This window comes from Dipodomys ordii, unplaced genomic scaffold (genome assembly GCF_000151885.1).
Source record: "Dipodomys ordii isolate 6190 unplaced genomic scaffold, Dord_2.0 Scaffold18, whole genome shotgun sequence".
Taxonomy (NCBI): domain Eukaryota; kingdom Metazoa; phylum Chordata; class Mammalia; order Rodentia; family Heteromyidae; genus Dipodomys; species Dipodomys ordii.
Window position 1 is genome coordinate 7266529 of NW_012267234.1, and position 18034 is coordinate 7284562.

Genomic DNA, 18034 nt, shown 5'->3' on the forward strand with positions numbered 1-18034 from the left:
TTGGGAGTTAATGATAGAGAAAAGGGAGCTCACAAAGATTTTGCTTAAGTTGTTGGCCAAGCCTGAGCCCATTTCGCTCCCTCAGTCTCACAGTTAATAGGTCCCACTGGCAGGCAGGACTTAGTATTTCAAAGAGGAATGTAAAGGTTCAAACCCCAAACATGGAATCCTGAGTGAAGTTTTCTTACTTGTATGCCTCACATTGTATGAGAGCTTCTGAGAGGGGCGGGATGTGATATTCCTCTACCTCCTGGCAGAAGAGAGGCCATTCCCTACAAACAAGAAGATGTCAGACTGGACACCTGGGTGGAGATGCCCCAAACAACAGTATCCATATTGGAAATAACAGAACCCTTTCCCCGAAGGCTGCAAATGGGGTTTCTTTGTTACAGAAGAAAGGATCAGCCTAGGTGATTTCTTTGTATGCTTATCTTGCTTTGCTTACTTAAATTCAGATGGCAAAAACAGTTTTCCAAGTCTCAGGAAGTTGAGAATGTGTCGGAACATTTGGCCATCCCCATGGATGAGCAGAGTCTGTCCATATGTAATCCAGTACACTCTCTGAGGATTGGACAGTAGTTCTGGATACTGAAGGGGATTGGATGCCAGAATCAGTTAGTCCCAAGGGCTGAGTCTTTAACAAAGAACAGATTAGTCATTTCTCACTTCATTTTACCCGACCTCTTTAGAGCAGAGAGGTTTTAGGACTTCCATGTGCTGGTCTTGTTGGCCACAGGGAGCCATAATGAGAAGCAGAGCATTCCTGCTTCAACTTTCCCTGCTCCCCAGACACCTCTCTTACCCCCGACTAGCATTTGGAACCCTACACTACCTCCTCAGTCCAGGCTCCTCAGAAATGGCCTCCTCCTTACTCATACTTCTGAAGAATTCCCAGCATGCTACTCATTTCATTTCTGTCCATAGGATAAGTACCAGGGAATAAATGCTAGGGGAAAGTACTGGTTCTAATACAGTTACTGGAATCTGTATGAGCAGCTCAGGTGGGGAAATCAAAGGGGGAGGAGGGCAGCTGGGGCCAGCAGTACCTTCAGCAGGGTCTGCAGAGTAGTTGCATACCAGTGGCTTCCAACATAAACTTTGACGATCTGTTGTGGGGAATACACAGTGATCTCTGCTGTCCACTCCTCATCTATAGGAAACAATGAAAGGGAACACATCATATGGCCAGAAGAGAAATGAGTAAGGCAATAGTGTTTGCATGGTAAGACTTCATATCTTTATTATTCATATCAGGTTGCCTACTCTGAGAAACAGCAGAAATTCCTGACACAAGCCTTCTCTACTGCTCACCATTTAGCTTTGGTAGGGGGTGAGCTGGGCTTAGAATGGCAACTTTTAGGGTCAGCTAATAACCCTGGAGTGAGCAAGGAAGCCCTCTAAAAACCCAACCCCAGAGCACTGCCTCTTTGACTCACTTCCCTCAAGAAAGCTGGGTGGATCCGGGCGCTGGTGGCTCACACCTGTAATTCTAGCTACTCAAGAGGCTGAGATCTGAGGATCACGGTTCAAAGCCAGCCCAGGCAGAAAAGTCCGTGAGACTCTTTATCTCCAATAAGCCATAGAAAACCGGAAGTGGCGCTGTGGCTCAAGGGGTGGAATGCTTGCCTTGAGCTGAAGAGCTGAGGGATAGCACCCAAGCACAGAGTTCAAGCCCACAACCGGAAAAAAAAAAAGAAAAGAAAAGCAAGAAAGCTGGGTGGATGCTCCTGTTTACCTACACAAACAGCTAACTCTGGGGCTCAGTGGCAGAGTGCTTGCCTTGTATTCATGAGGCCCTGGGTTTGATTCCTCAGCACCACATAAGCAGAAAAGGCCGTAGGTGGTATGTGTGGCTCAAGTGGTAGAGCGCTAACCTTGAGCTGAAGAGCTCAGGAACAGTGCTCAGGCTCAGAATTCAAGCCGCACAACTGACAAAAAAACAAAAGCAGCTAACTCTGGTTTCCGACGGCTGGGCTGTGGGAATATAGCTTTTCATGTGGCCACCAGCCTGAAGCTAAGAATTTTTCTATCCTTATGGCTTGATAGATATCATACAGACAGTCACTTCTATACATCGACTAAGGCTGTAGGTATGCATGTCACAGGGCCCTATAATGGGAAGATGAACCCTCTCCATCAGGTAACTATATTTAGGGCTCATTCTAATGAGCTTTGTGATGTAGATATATAACCTGATTATGTGCCCAGGAGGTAGAATGTATAAAATTAGGCTGTGAGCTCTAGGAAGATAGGAACTGAGTCTTTGTTACTCAATTCTGTACCTACAGTGTATCTACCTGTCCAGGTATATGGTATGTGCTCAGGAAGTGCTGAGTGGTACTGGATCATAATAATGTAGTTTAATCTTTGCCTAGAAAATTTGTTAATAAAAGCTTGTTAACTAGTAAACAACATTAATTTGGGACTTAGATTGGAGACTCAGCTTGACCACTGTAAAATTGGAACAACATTTTTCCCTGAGCCCCTGCCCCTGTTTTATCTGTTACATGGAGACCTAGGGATATTTCTGTGTGTTTGTGAGAAACAAATGATACTGCCTGTTGGCTCCTGGGGTCATGCTCAGCTTGTCCTGAGGGATCTGGGCAGCCCTAGGCTGTGTTGCAATCCTGTCTCTATATTCTGAGATGAATTATGGGCTTAGAAGTAAGGAGAGAGGGGCTGGGAAGGTGGCTCAGTGGTAGAGCGCTTGCCTTGCATGCATGAGGCCCTGGGTTCAATTCCTCAATCCCACATAAGCAAAAAAAAAAAAAAAGCTGGAAGTGGCGCTGTGTCTCAAGTGGTAGAGTGCTACCTTGAGCTGAAGAGCTGAGGGACAGCACCCAGGCCCAGAGTTCAAGCCCCACAACCAGACCAAAAAAAAAAAAAAAGAAGTAAGGAGAGAGCACCTACAAAATTCTCCCATTAGGGAGAACCCATAGCTGTTGGCTTGACTTTCTCTCCCATCTACAGTTTCTGGTCCTGGCCCATTTACTTTTCCTCTCTAGTCCCATAGCCCTCCCCTGATGTTAGCTCAAACCCGGAAGTTTTCTCATTTACTGAACACATCCATGGGGGGTAAAGTCCTTGGTTCCAGATGAGTCTTCAGAGCCACTTTCATTGGCTCATAGGTGATATCTCTCTTGTCCAGGAAGGCACAGAGCTCATACACCTCAGAAATGGTCTCTGTCAGGGGTAGCCGGCAAGTTCCCAGCCAATTCCTGCCCAGAAGAAAGCTTGTCATGAAGCACCTCAGTTCAGTACACCAAGAGATCCCAGCCTATAAATGTTTTGTCTAGGATCCCTTGCTACAATGCTGGCTCAGACCTGGCCCTAGTAGCCTCATTTCCCTGTTTTAGCCACAAATCTGGAGATTCCTTGAAGGACAATAAGCCTTGACAGAATCTGCCCTTTAGGAGAAGAGCCTGACCTATTTCAGAAGAGTCCATTAAACTGACTCAAGTCATCAGGCTCTGTCTCAGGCTCAGAGGCTAGGCCAGAGTCAGACCACAACCTTCTGTCCCTATAACTTTATGCCCAAGATCTCTCAGCCTTGGTATGCAGCCTGTCATGACCCAACCCTCTCCTCCAAAGGTATTTGAAGTTGCTTTCTGTGACATTACAAGGGTGGGCATGATTGGAAAGAGATGGATGATGGAAGGGGCCTTAAAAAGGGCCCCAAATGCCAGAATTGGAGTAAGATAGTGTTGAGGGTTAGCTAATGCTTTCCACATGGGCCTAGGAAAACCCTACTTTACCTTTAGTTTGGGTACTAATAAATTTTGCAACTTCAGCAAGGTTGTGCTGCTGTTCAGAACCTCAGTTTACCCTTCTAGGATTAGAATCCATGCTGTGGCATTAATGGGGATATTCTGTGTTCACTCCTCAGGAGAAAGGCCAGACATCATACTCTGTGGGTACCCTCTGCCTTGCTTTTTAGGAGCTCACCCTGGAGATCTCTTAGGGTGGAGAGAATCTTTGCAGAGATCTACTTGGGGTGGGGTTCCCAGCAGGCTGAGGGTATGATGGAGACCCGATCACCTCAGATTTAGCATAAAGTAGAGGAGAATAAAATAGGAGGTAGCCGGGTGCTGGTGGCTCACGCCTGTAATCCTAGCTACTCAGGAGGCTGAGATCTGAGGATCACGGTTCAAAGCCAGCCCGGGCAGGAGAGACCATGAGACTCCTATCTCCAATAAACCACCAGAAAACCGGAAGTGGCGCTGTAGCTCAAGTGGTAGAGCACTCGCCTTGAGCTAAAGAGCTGAAGGACAGCGCCCAGGCCCAGAGTTCAAGCCCCATGACCGACAAAAAAAAAAGATAAATAAAATAAAATAAAATAGGAGGTAGCTTGAAACCCTTGCATTTTGGGGACCCTGGTACCTTGGCCTCTATGTCCTCAGAAGCCTGAATCTAGTGGTGATGGAAGGTAAAATGATGGGTGGATCCAAGAACACTCTTCCCTTCTGGATCATGGGAAAGGTTCTAGATTGGTCCTAGAGAAGTGGTAAAGCCCAGTCTGATGGGACCAAGTGACTCCCCTTAGAAGGACTTACTTGACATGCTGGAAGAGGACCCCATTCCCTGTGATGTACAATCTGCTTCCATCCAGTGTGCTCTCAATGCGGAGTTGTCCTAGCGCAGAGTCTGGGTACTTAACCAGCAGACCCAGGGCCATCATGTACAGGGGCTTCACAGATTCTAGGCCAGCTGCACGCCCTGCTTTTCCAGGGCTTGGGGAAGGACAGGAGGTCCGTGAACAGCCACCTGTGTAGGGAAGAAAGGGGTAACTTCTAGATTTCCATGATTATAGCCAAATTGGGGACTGTGGGTCTGAATCCCTTCTCTGCCCTGATAAAGAGTTAAGTGGCTTACAGTAGTATAGATTTGTCAAATTTAGTGGTCAGAATTCTTTGACAGGAAGCAAGGTAAGGTGGGGGCGGGTGGGATTCATTAGCTATGTCACTAACATCTGAATTTTGGAAATCTCAGAATAAAGACTCCAAAGGAATCTCCATTTGTTCCAAGCTCTGCCCATTCTAAGGTAAGATCAGCAACCAATGGGAGCCACAGGCTTTTCAGCCCCAATTGCTGGTCCAGAGATTTACTATGTGTGGTTATTTGCAGATTGTATATTTGGGTTTGTGGCTTGTAGGTACACTTGTTGCAGTCACAGGATGTAGTCCACTGAACACAATTAACACAGATGACAGGACTCTGTCCAGGGAGCAATTGTGGACTAGCTGGAAAACTACTAGGGGACTTGCATAGATCACCTATTTTAGTGTATCCAGAGTTAGTGCTATAATTGTTACACAAATGAATACACTGTGTCCAGAGGGGCTAAATATCCTATCCCTCCTCAACTTGGTCGTTTATGGGAAGGTAGTTAGAACAAGTAGCCATAGAGCTAGACAGGGACAAGGCTGGGGTTGAAGTCAGCTCTGTCCCTCATCAAGGCTACCAGCTCTGTTTCCCTTAGTTATTCTCCCCTCCCTCCCTCCCTTCCTTCCTCCCTCCCTCCCTTGAACTCAAGGCCTCATGTCTCACAGTCTCATTCAGCTTTCTTGCTCAAAGCTAGCAGTCTACCACTTAAGCCATGCCTCCAGTCCTGCATTTTGCTGGTTAATTGGAGACAAAAATCTCACAATCTTTCTGCCAGAGTTGGCTTTGAACTGAGAGCCTTCAGATCTCAGCCTCTTTCCTGAGTAGCAAGGGTTATAAGCATGAGCCCCTAGTGCCTGGATCATTATACTGCTTTATAAAGGGCCAACACCATGCTTTGGTTTGAGAGGAATCTGTCTACAAACATACTTCCATCTCCATATTGCTTGTAGGGAGCAGGCACTAGTCTACGCATCTTACAATGATCTATGCTTTCTGAGGATTGGAAGCATTTGAGGAAAAGTTGAACTTGTACTCCGTTAAATAAGGCCCTGAGACAGGCTCCCGAGAATGGCTGCAGGATGCCACTCCTTCCACATAGGACAAGACTCCATTTGCCTGGGAGAAGGCTGGGCCTGAACACAGGGAGATGCCTTATTCCCTTGGGCCAAGTGCCTCCATGGAATATGTATAGGATTTGAGAAATGGAATGACGAAAGGTAAATCAGAATTAAGAGGCAAGGAGCCACTGGAACAAGGCAGAGCTTAAGAACACAGAGGCCTGGCCTGGATAGGGTTCAGGAAATATCAGAAATATCCAATTGTGAGATGGGGGGAGACAGGGCAGGGAGTAACTGAATAACTGGTGGGATATTCACCCAAATATTTACAGGCTCACAAGTTGGATATGGAAGGTGAAGACTGAGAGTTGTAGGTACCCAGGATTTCCACAGGTAGGGCAGCCCTCAGGCCCAGCCTCCCTCCCCAGGACATTAGGGGCCTGTTTTCCTATCTAGGCTCTGCTCTGAGTCCAGACCAGCCTAGATTTCTTTTGGCCTTGGCAGGCCAACCTTATCCCCGTGGGGTGCTGAGCAGAGAAGACTGAACTCATGCGGAGTTTCAGGCCAAAGTGGCTATATGAGAGGCGATGTTTGTTCTTGGCTTTTCTGATAAAGCCTAGATTAGCCCAGAATGTCAAGGGGAGGTGAAAGATCCCAGGCAACATACCCATGTTCATTCGACACAGCCGTACTGCTTCTGTGAGCTCAGGGATTTCCAGAATTTCGACTTCGGCTTCTAACACATCTATGTTGGAGAAATTATCTGGTAGTAAGATCTTGTGTGAGCGGAGAAAATTCACTTGAAAGCAAAGGAAAGCAACACGTGTTAAGTGTCTGACTTAACTAGAGGTTCAAGTTCTGGCAGGTTTTTAGTGCTGTACCTTACCCTAATCTCTCCTTTCTTCTTCTTTTTTTCGAAAATTCTCCTTATTCTGAAACAAGTTCTAAACATGCCTGATTAGATTTAGCTATCAATCTGTGGCCTTCAAGGTGAAAGACCCCAAATTACTCTGTTCTCATACATAATGAATTAGAGGTATGGGCGCCCATGGCTTGGCCTGGGTCAGTCTCAAACGAGGACCTTCTTGGGGAGCACACTGCTTTGAGACTTACCCTGAGAGTCTTGGTTGGAGGACATGTCATTCCACAAGAGGGAGTTGTCTTGCTCCTTAGAGGGGAGGCACCCCACAGAGCCTGGCTTGGTAGGGGGCAATTGCAGTTTGTCCCTACCTGGACTTCAGTGTGGGAGGCCAAGATGGAGCCAATGCTAGCATTCTATGTGAATCAACTTGGAGATTCTTTTCTTTTTCTTTTCTGCCAGTCCTGGGGCAGGAACTCAGGGCCTGGGCACTGTCCCTGAGCTTCTTTTGCTCAAGGCTAGCACTCTACCACTTGAGCCACCGCATTTCCAGCTTTTTCTGTTTATGTGGTAATGAGGAATCGAACCCAAGGCTTCATACATGCTAGACAAACACTCTACCACTAAGCCACATTCCCAGCCCTCACTGAAAACTTACTAGATGCCTTTGAATCTGAATGGCTGAGGTTCTAGGCATTCAACCTCCTGGAACAACTTGTTTGTCTAGGCAACAACAGCTGGGGTAAGAGAGGCCCTCTAGCAGAACTGGTTCTGGGGTTTGGGGGTAAGGATGCTCTCTTCTGGGCAGGGGTGGGAGTTCTATTTCATCACTCTTGAGGTCACTAGCTCAAGCCCATCATTTTACCCAGCTCTGGGGAAGTTGTCATTGTTGACACCTCCCCCCCCCCCCGCCCCCGTCCTTTGTACTCTGAGTATAGCTGAAGTGCAGCAGGCAGACCTATTCTTTGAAACCCAATTTCCTTATTCTATAGTAACAAGAGGTGAGGTCTGGAGGCCAGTTGGAGATGGAAGGGTAGGGTAAAAAATAAAAGAAGCTGACCTTGGATTCTTGCCTTCACATCTATGGCTCTACTGGCCCCTGACATCACCTCCAGAAGTTTTATAGCCAGGCAGCCAGGCCATTCCAAAAGAAATAAGGGGTAAAATAGCTCTAAGCCAAGTGAGAGTCTAATACTGGAATCTACTTGTTTCCTGGAAGACTGTCCAGACTTCCACCTCCACCCAGAAAGCTCTTCAGGCTGGGGCTCCATGGGATCTGCAGTGGGTAAGGGTGGGTGACCTTATCAGCTTATGCCCTGGGCCCCTGCAGAGCAATCACCAATGAAGCGGAACTCGCTGCACTCGCATTCGATGAGGGCCACAGTCTCAGCCAGCCACAGCAGGTTGTCTTCAGTCACTAGGCTTGGATACTTGGTCACCAGGTCCAAGGGCAGGAAGCAGTAGTGTACTTCCTCTTCTGTGTCTAACAGTGGTGTGTCCATGAGCCCCAAAGGGGCTTTATCATGCAAGCCTAGAGGATATGTATAGAAAGCGTCTGTCACCACCTCCATGAGCCCAGGGTCCCTGGAGAGAAGACCCAGGACACAGCCCTTAGGCACACCGCCTTCTGAGAGAGCTTTAAGGTGGGGAAGCGGAGCATTAAAAAATATTTTTCTCCACAGATTATGAGGAACAGGGGACATGTGATATTTTGGCTTATGTACACAAAGTCACTAAGTTCATTTAGCCTCTTTCTTTCCTTCCTTCTCCCTTCCTTTCTCCCTTCCCTTCTTTCTCCCTCTCCCTCTCCCTTCTCTTCCCTTCCTTTCCGTCTTTTTCTGTGTATATGACAGTACTGGGGCTTAAACGCAGTACTCAGTACTGGGCATTGTTCCTTAGCTTTTTCACTAAAGGCTGTTGCTTTACCACTTGAGCCACAGCTTCACTTCTAGCTTTTTCCTGGTTAAGTATAGATAAAAGTCTCATGGACTTTTCTGCCTGGGCTAGCTTTGAACCACTATCCTCAGATCTGTCTCCTAAGTAGGTAGGGTTACAGGCACAAGCCCCTGGTGGCTGGCTCATTTTAATCTTTTCTAATTGGCTCAAGCCAACCAACTGTGACCAACCAATTAGTGTTTTTATTCTCCTGGAAGCTCAAACTCACTGATAAGCATGAATGCCTAGGAGGTGGAAGACAGTTTTCCCTTACCTAAGGGAAACCAGTGGGCAGAGGAATGAATATAGAACAGGTACATAGTTCTAGTGGCCAAGCAGCCATGGAGGGGGCAGGTACGAGAGAAATCACCAGAACTAGCTCAGAGATGAGGGTACTTTGAATGGAAGCCACTTCTGTTAGGGTGAGGAGAGCTGGGATGTGTGGGCTTGGGGCAGGAGGTGGCCCACCCTTGATTCTACCTGTGAAAGCTGGACTTTTTATTGGAAATTCTGAGGGTTTGCTGATACACTTCCATGTTCTCCAGTAGTTCAGAGATGCTCTCTCAGCAACAGGAATGTCTGCAGGCCGCACTCGGAGGTGGTGCTTCCCTTCCTTCAGATTATCCAGAGTCTAGGAAGATAAAGAACATTGTTCCTTGAACTGGGCGTCAGTGGCTCACGCCTGTAATCCTAGCTACTCAGGAGCTGAGATCTGAAGATCACAGTTCAAAGCCAGCCTGGGCAAGAAAGTCCTTGAGAAGTGGTACTGTGGCTCAAGTGGTAGAGCGCTAGCCTTGAGCTGAAGAGCTGAGGGACAATGCCCAGGCCCAGAGTTCAAGCCCCATGACTAACCAAAAGAAAAGAACATTGCTCCTTGATAATCAGAACCTGTTAACTATCTAGCAAAAACAGTATGTAACTCACTTTGGTAAGGTATTTCAAACTAAATTTATCATACAAAAAGTGAAAACTATAAGATGGCATGCTAATACTTTAAAAAAATTCTAATAACTCTTCTGATTTTTTAATAGTATTGAAATTTGAATGTAGGCCCTTGTACTTGCTAAACCATCACTCTATCTCTTGAACCACATCCTAGCGCCTTTTTTTGAGACACATCTCCCTATATAGCCCAAATTGGTCTTGAACTCTTGATCTTCCTGCCTCAGCCTTCTGAGTGCTGGGATCATAGGTATGTGCCATCATTCCTGGTTCTCTTCTGGCTTTTGAAACATTTATTTTTTTTTCTGTCTGTGCTAAGGCTTGAATTCAGGGATTGGGCTCTGTCCTTTAGGTTTTTTACTTAGGGCTAGTATTCTACCACTTGAGCCACAGCTTCACTGGTTGCTTTTGAGTGGTTAATTGGAGATAAGAGTCTCATGGATTTCCTGCCTGGACTGGCTTTGAACCTCAGTCCTCAGATTTCAGCCTCAGAAGTAGGTAGGATTATAGGCATGAACCATGAATGCCAAGTCAAAACAATTTTTGGTCTTATAATTTTTATGTATGGTGGGTAATAGTAATTTATCATAATACAAGGATTAGTTTATATTTAATCATTTAAAATGTGATGCTTTCTGCTATCCTCTCTCTCTCTCTCTCTCTCTCTCTCTCTCTTTCCCTCTCCTCTTTCTGTCTTGTGCTGGTACTGAAATTTGAACTCAGGACCCTGTGTTCTTGCTTAGTTTTTTCGCTCAAGAGTGGTACTCTCCCACCCCTCCTGTTAGCCCAATGAGCTCCCTTCCCAGCTTAGCACGCTCCTTCCCCTCTCCACAGCTTAGCATGCTCCCTTCCTAGGCAACACTAGGCCCATTTAGAAAAGGCAGTAAATAATCAGCCTCCAACTTCCTTTTACCTTGGGGCGGCTACCACCATATAGGGAAACAAGAGCCCCGTAGAGTGACCTTCAGGTCTGGGCAGCTTCAAGGCCCCTTATCTACTATTTGGATAGCAGCCATAAATCCTAGTCCACCATGATGAAGCCCCTGGTCCTCACATCCACACCAAGGTCTCTGCCTCCTAGCCCCTTCCAGCCCCTCCTAGGCCTCCTAGGTTATATAGGTCACCTCAGACAACAGCCAGTGCTTCTTCTCACTTCTCCCCTGTGAGAAGGGGTCTTGCCGGCCCCTTTCCTGCCAATAAACCTTTTTTTGTTCTCTGTACCTGAATGTCTGCATGGTTTTCTAGCAAAGTCTAAAATACTCTAACACCTCCACTTCTATTTCTCTTGAGTAGTTAAAAACCCTTTTCAAACCTGTTATAAATGTGATTCGCTCATTGTATGTGTTCAATAGAATTCTAGGAAGTGGTCTAAGTAGGGAAATCAAAGTATAATAAGTGCCTTATATTGGGTACAGTGCTCCACATTTTTCAAATCACACACATTCGTTTGTCAGATTTACTGAGGAGAGAGCTAGGTAAAAGGCTTTTCAGTTTATCTAAGAGGTCTCCCACGTGGAGAGCATCATGGCTTCAAGGAGCATATTGCCAGGGGTGGGTGAGAGTGGTATGGAGAACCCCAACCAGGCAGGGCTGAGGCTTAGAGCAGAGAGTGGGCTGAAAGGTCTTCAGGGCCCTGTTCTCTCTCCAGTCCTGCAGATGATCATGACATTAAGCTAACTGTTTCTGACCCTGCCTTAGCAGAAAACAATATTTTCCTAATTTTTTATGGAAATAGCAGGACAAATGGTCTTTTTTTTCCTTTCTGGTAAAATGGTTCTTTGAAAGTACCCTATAGCCAATTTTATCCCCTAAGAGCCTTTTAAGGAAAGAAAAGCTTAGATTCAATAATAATAAAAGAACCTGTCTCATGGGCTGGGATGTAGCTCAGTGGCAAAGCTCTTGCCTAGCAAGTGCAACGTCCTGGGTTCGATCCCCAGTACCAAAAAAGAAAAGACAAAAAAATACAGTTAAAAATAATAATAATTTTTAAAAAAAGAACCTGTCTCTAATTGCTAGTCCTGGTGAGGGTATTCTTGGAAATCCTGAGTGGTCAGAAGAGCCCCCTAGTGGCCATTTCTATAAACTGTCCCCTTCTAATCATCCTCTGCAAAAGGATGTGAACCGAGAGTGGGACCATCATCCCTATTTTGGGTAACTAAAGGACTTGAGGGAGAACTGGAAATGACCCATGTTTGCCTAGGATACTGAGTATTAAGGGAGACTGCATGTGTTGAATGCTGGGAGACTGCAACTCATTCACTTGAGAAATAGTCATTGTGCATTGAGGATTTCTACTTGGGCAGAGAGAGATCAGCTTAGAGGAAAAGAAAGACATTAAAACCAATGATTGGGCTGGGAAGTTGGCTCAGTGGTAAAGCGCTTGCCTTGCATGCCTGAGGCCCTGGGTTCGATTCCTCAGCACCACATAAGCAAAAAGAAAAAAGCCGGAAGTGGCTCTGTGGCTAAAGTGGTAGGGCACTAGCCTTGAGCTGAAGAGCTGAGGGAGAGTGCTCAGGCCCAGAGTTCAGGCCCCACAACCAGACCAAAAAACAACAACAACAACAAAAAACAAAATAAAACCAATGATTTACATATGCTAAGATCTAGAACCAGTTGTTTTGGGGTGTTTGAACCAAAGTCAGTCACAGGGTTTGAACTCAGGGCTGGGCGCTGTCCCTGAGCTTTTTTGCTCAAGGCTAGTGCTACCACTTTGAGCCACTGCCCCACTTCTGGTTTTTTAGATAGTTACTTGGAGATAAGAGTTTCACAGACTTTCCTATCTGGGCTGGCTTTGAACTGAGATCTTCAGATACCAAGCTCCTGAGTATCTAAGATTACAGGTATGAGCCACCAGTGCCCTGATAGTTATAAAGTGTCTGGCTCTCTAGGAACCCTGGGATTTCTTCCACATTATTAGAAGAGGACCTCAGCTTTCTGGTGCCTTGACTTGGTACTGCACGCTGCTCTGCCAAGCTGTTAGCTCTCATTAGGATGGAGCTTGGGTGGAGAAAGTTTTCTGGATGAGTGAGTAGTTGACCTTGGGTGACAGGAAAGTGATGCAAAAGGAGCTGGAGGGGAAGTGGACAGCAATCACAACACTGAGAAAGATGTGGAGTTTCTAAGACCATAGGCAAAGCCAGTACAGGATGACAGTAGCAGAGTTGAGTTCAGAGGGCCATGAAGACAGCGACCAGAGAGAAGACTTAAAAGGCAGAGAGACTGGGAGGAAGGAAAGACAGGGAGAGAAGATGGCAGGAAGAAAGAGCTCAGCTTGCCGGGCACCGGTGGCTCACGCCTGTAATCCTAGCTACTCAGGAGGCTAAGATCTGAGAATCTCGGTTCAAAGCCAGCCCGGGCAGAAGAGACCGTGAGACTCCTATCTCTAATAAACCACTAGAAAACCGGAAGTGGCGCTGTAGCTCAAGTGGTAGAGTGCTCGCCTTGAGCTGAAGAGCTGAGGGACAGCGCCCGGGCCCAGAGTTCAAGCCCCATGACCGACACAAAAAAAAAAAAGAAAGAGCTCAGCTTAAGGCTAACTAGTAGTGGATAGAAAGACAAATGTGCAGTACAGAAAGGATAGTGAATTAGGAAGGTCCTAAAAGAAAGCAGAGGATCCCAAGTCTGTACCAAGGTGACCGATTAGGGATCAGAGAAATGTGAACGTGCCACTTACTTTACCTACAACTCCAAATCCAAACTCTCTTAGTGGGAAAAACTGGTGCCCTGAACAACTCTAAATTGGCCACAGGAGAGGGGGACAGTGGGACGGGAAATCTCTCCAGGATGATGACCTGATTATATGAGGACAGCCTAGGACTTCCTGTTTGAAAGTATTGTTCAGTACGGTGTGTGTCCTCTGGGTTGATGTGACCAGAAATGACAGTCCAACTAGCTTGACAAGAGATGGACTAGTGGAGATATACTAGTTGGTCTATTTTTTTTTGGGGGGGGGTCCGGTCGTGGGACCTGAACTCTGGGCCTGGGTGCTGTCCCTCAGCTCTTCAGCTCAAGGCTAGCGCTCTACCACTTGAGCCACAGCACCACTTCCGGCTTTTTTCTTTTTGCTTATGTGGTGCTGAGGAATTGAACCCTGGGCCTCAGGCATGCTAGGCAAGCGCTCTACCACTGAGCCACCTTCTCAGCCCAAGTTGATCTATTTTGTAGAAATAAAAATCTTCATTTCCTTCTATGTTTCACTATTTAAGATGTGAGAAACATCATCTTCCCCAAGAAAGGAAAGTTTGACAAATCCTGAAATTAAAGCAAGTAAATCCATGCAGATTACAACAGTGAGGTGATACTGCATGCTGACTCAAAACATCATTTCTATACTAGGCCCAGAAGCACAAGGCTGATTCCTGAATTGGAGATAAGAGTCTCATAGACTTTCCTGCCCAGGCTGATTTTAAACCTTGATCCTCACAGATCTGACTCTTGAGTAGCTAAGATTACAGGTATGAGCCACCAACAACTGACAGGAATTTTACTGTTCACAGGGTTATAACCTAGAAAGTTGTTAGAGGGAGAATATCTTCTTTCTTTTTGTAGGGAGGGGAGTACTGGGGATTGAACTCATGCTTGCCAGGCAGGTACTCTATCACGTGAGCCATACCCTAGTCCTTTTTTTTTGTTGGTCATGGGGTTTGAACTCTGGGCCTGGCCACTGTCCCTGAGCTCTTCAGCTTAAGGCTAGCACTCTACTACTTGAGCCACAGTGCTACTTCCAGCTTTTTCTGCTTATGTGGTGCTGAGGAATTGAGCCCAGGGCCTCATGCATGCAAGGCAAGAGCTCTACCACTGAGCCACCTTCCCAGCCCCTGCCCAGTTTGTTTCTGAGACAGGGTCTCAATAACTTTTTTCCCAGGCTAGCCTCAAGTCAAGATCCTCTTGTCTCAGCCTCCCAAGTAGCTGGGATTACAGGCCTGTCCTGTCATGCCCAGACAATGAGGATTTCTTTAAGAAAATACAGACCTGAATTCAGATGGCTAATTGCTAGCAGGAGGATGAATGATTAATGTTGCTTTTGGCCTAGATAGTAATGAAAAAATATGTCAATAAGAAGCACTGTAAAACTGATGGTGCAGGGGCGTGTGTGTATGTGTTGTCAAAAGATGGCAGACAAATGCACCCTGCTGGCAGAGCTCTGGGATTAACAGGAAGCTTTTTGAGGCAGCAGCATTTCTTGGAGATGCTTATGCTCTGTTGTGAAGGAATGTGATGGTGAAGCAGTTTGGGGAGCTTGCAAATCCCCTACTGCCTTGTAAAAACAAGGAAGGCTTACGCTGCTTTGAAGATCCTGGAAAGCAAGCCTGGTATAAGAAAAGGATGTGCAAAATGGCTGCTATCAACCAAAAGAAGCCAAATAAGAAGTGAATAGCATCTTTGACCTGCCCCTTTCCTGCTGGCTCTAGTGAGGGGTCATTCTGCAGAGATGGATTCAGCCCTCCTCCTCTCTCAGCAGATGTCTATTAAATGCTTGAAATTGCTAGGTACTGTGAATGATTCTAGGAATAATACCGGCATGAAAATGACACAGTCCAGAAAAGAAGACATGATGAATACATAATCCCAACAGAATTAGTGCTAACACAAGCCAGAAATTGACTTTCTTATGAGAACAGACCAAACTCGGCCTGAAAATGTCAGGCTAACCTGACATTTCTTGTGGGCCATATTTAGGCCAAATTATTTATTTTTGTTTTATTTTTTTGTTGGTCGTGGGGCCTGAACTCTGGGCCTGGGCGCTGTCCCTCAGCTCTTCAGCTCAAGGCTAGCGCTCTACCACTTGAGCCACAGCGCCACTTCTGGCTTTTTCTACTTATGTGGCACTGAAGAATTGAACCCAGGGCCTCATGCCTGCAAGGCAAGCGCTCTACCACTGAGCTACCTTCCCAGCCCCTAAATTTTTTTTTATTGTTATTATAAAGGTGATACATAAAGGATTCCAGTTCCAAATCTTAAAAGGAACACATTCTAGGAAAATGAACAGGGGAAAAGTATAGCAAATAAACATGTGGGGCACTTAGGGATGTTGGCAGAACTTTGTAGTATGTGTGTGCATGCATACATGTGTACAATGCTATGCATGCATGTTGGGGTGTGTATATGCTGAGATATGAGCTATGACAAACAAGTCAGACTGTGAGGCTGCGGATACCATGTCAAGGGATTTACACTTGAGTTGTGCCCTCACCCATACCCACAAACTTGATTCTCTGCTTCTAGAATCTCCTTCCTAAGATCACTGTAGCAATCTGCTCTCACATTGTGAGAGGAAACGTGAGACACCACTGGGCTATTTTCCTAAAAGCCTCATTTATTTGTGTGATCAACAGAAAAACTCCTGGGCTCCCTTGAGTACAAGGAACACAGGCAGACTGGGCTTGCTTGCTGGTAGTAGGCTGGCCATGAGGGGAACAGGTGCAAACTTAGAAGAGCCCAGAAAGCAGTGAAAAAGGAAACATGGGGTCAGGGCCCAATTCAATGGTAGAGCATATGATTATCATGTACAAGGCCCTGGGTTTAAAAAGAAGAAAAAGGATGAAAGGAGAGAGGAAGAGGGATTAACATGTCCGTCAGTGTACTATTCCATCAGTGGGCTTCAAGGGGAAAGTAAAAGGAATCACTAGTTTGCAACGAACCTTGAACTCTCCTGAGTGACACTGAAAGGAAATTTCATACTGTAGTAGCAGCTGTGACTTCCAATTGGGGTATTGGCATAGGAAAGACTCAGAGCAATTTACTTTAATAAAATTGTACATTTAGCTGAGCACAATGGTTCATGCCTATAATCTCCGTTATTCAGAAGGATGAGATTGAGAAGATTGTAATTCGAAGTCAGTCCTGTCCAAAGGTTAGTAAGACTCCATCTCAACCAGTAAGTTGGGCATGGTGGCATACACCAGTCAACCTAGCTACATGGAAGGTCATAAGTAGGAGAGGATCAAACTCTGAGGACAGCCCTGGACAAAAAATGAAACCCTATCTGAAAAATAACCTCAAAGTATAAAAGGGCAACAGCAAGTACAAGGTTCCGAATGTAAACACAAGTCACAAAAGAAGTTATACATCTAATAAATACAAGTAACAAAGTAACTTAATAAATACTTTTAAGTAAGGAATTTAATGAAGTTCTAGGAAGCTCTATGATGTTATGTATAGACCTGTAATAACCCTCAGATCTCAGCCTCCTGAGTAGTTAGGATTATAGGCATGAGCTACTGGCACCCAGCTAGTCTGCATATTTTAGATAACCACAATAATAAAATATGATCCTTTTTGTCTGTTTTCTATAGATAAATTCAAACATATTTGACCTCTTTCCCTTAGCATATTTCACTTCTCTACTCTTTTATGTTGTTGTTGGTAGTCATGGGGCTTGAACTCTGGGCCTGGGTGCTGTCCCTCAGCTCCTCAGCTCAAGGCTAGAGCTCTACCACTTGAGCCACAGCGCTACTTCCAGTTTTCTGAGTAGTTTATTGGAGATAAGAGTCTCACAGAGGGGCTGGGAAGGTGGCTCAGTGGTAGAGCGCTTGCCTTGCATGCCTGAGGCCCTGGGTTCGATTCCTCAGCACCACAAAAGCAAAAAAAAAAAAGAAAACAGCCGGAAGTGGCACTGTGGCTCAAGTGGTAGAGTGCTAGCCTTGAGCTGAAGAGCTGAGGGACAGCGTCCAGGCCCAGAGTTCAGGCCCCACGACTGGACCCAAAAAAAAGAGTCTCACAGAGTTTCCTGCCCAGGTTGGCTTTGAACCGTGATCCTCAGATCTCAGCCTCCTGAGTAGCTAGGAATTAAAGGCATGAGCCACCAGCACCCTCCTTCTACTCTTTTTTATTTCTACCTACATTGTATAACTGTGCGGCTCACTCCTGAAGCTCCAGGGCTGAAAATGTGTCTGATGCTCAATACACATTAAATGTTGCAACCAGCATCAAGGCAATAATAGACCTGTGGTGTACTCCATGGAGGTCAAAGCTAGAGGTTAGAGGTGTGAGAGATTGGCAGGTGGAGTGGGAATGGGAGAGATAAAGGGTGGGTAGAGGGGATGGAGGTAGAGATCAGGGTAGCAGTGTGAGCCCAAGCATCTGCCTTTGATTAACTTCCCATCATTCAGCTTGTTGCTCATTCTACACTGCTTTCCAACAAGCCTACCAGATTACAGATAACCCTGAATAAGACATACCTGTGGAATGCACAAGAATCTCAGTTAGCTGGAGGCAAAGTTCTAATTTTATTGATAGGGGTTCATTGTAAAAGATGCTACAGAGGGGCTGGGAAGGTGGCTCAGTGGTAGAGCGCTTGCCTTGCATGCTCGAGGCCCTGGGTTCGATTCCTCAGCACCACATAAGCAAAAAGAAA

The 18034-nt window shown here is 46.0% G+C and overlaps 1 protein-coding gene across 1 annotated transcript in view; it reads right to left on the reverse strand.

The window, feature by feature from the left end:
• Positions 1-18034, reverse strand: part of Kctd19 (potassium channel tetramerization domain containing 19) — a 31377-nt gene that overhangs the window by 6106 nt on the left and 7237 nt on the right. Inside the window, exons 3-10 of the mRNA XM_013012812.1 lie at positions 9217-9367; positions 8141-8332; positions 6610-6741; positions 4554-4764; positions 3058-3218; positions 1047-1150; positions 446-588; positions 189-272 (exon numbers count right to left, since the gene is read on the reverse strand). Coding sequence (XP_012868266.1) covers positions 189-272; positions 446-588; positions 1047-1150; positions 3058-3218; positions 4554-4764; positions 6610-6741; positions 8141-8332; positions 9217-9367 — 1178 coding nt within the window. The remainder of the gene's footprint in view (positions 1-188; positions 273-445; positions 589-1046; positions 1151-3057; positions 3219-4553; positions 4765-6609; positions 6742-8140; positions 8333-9216; positions 9368-18034) is intronic.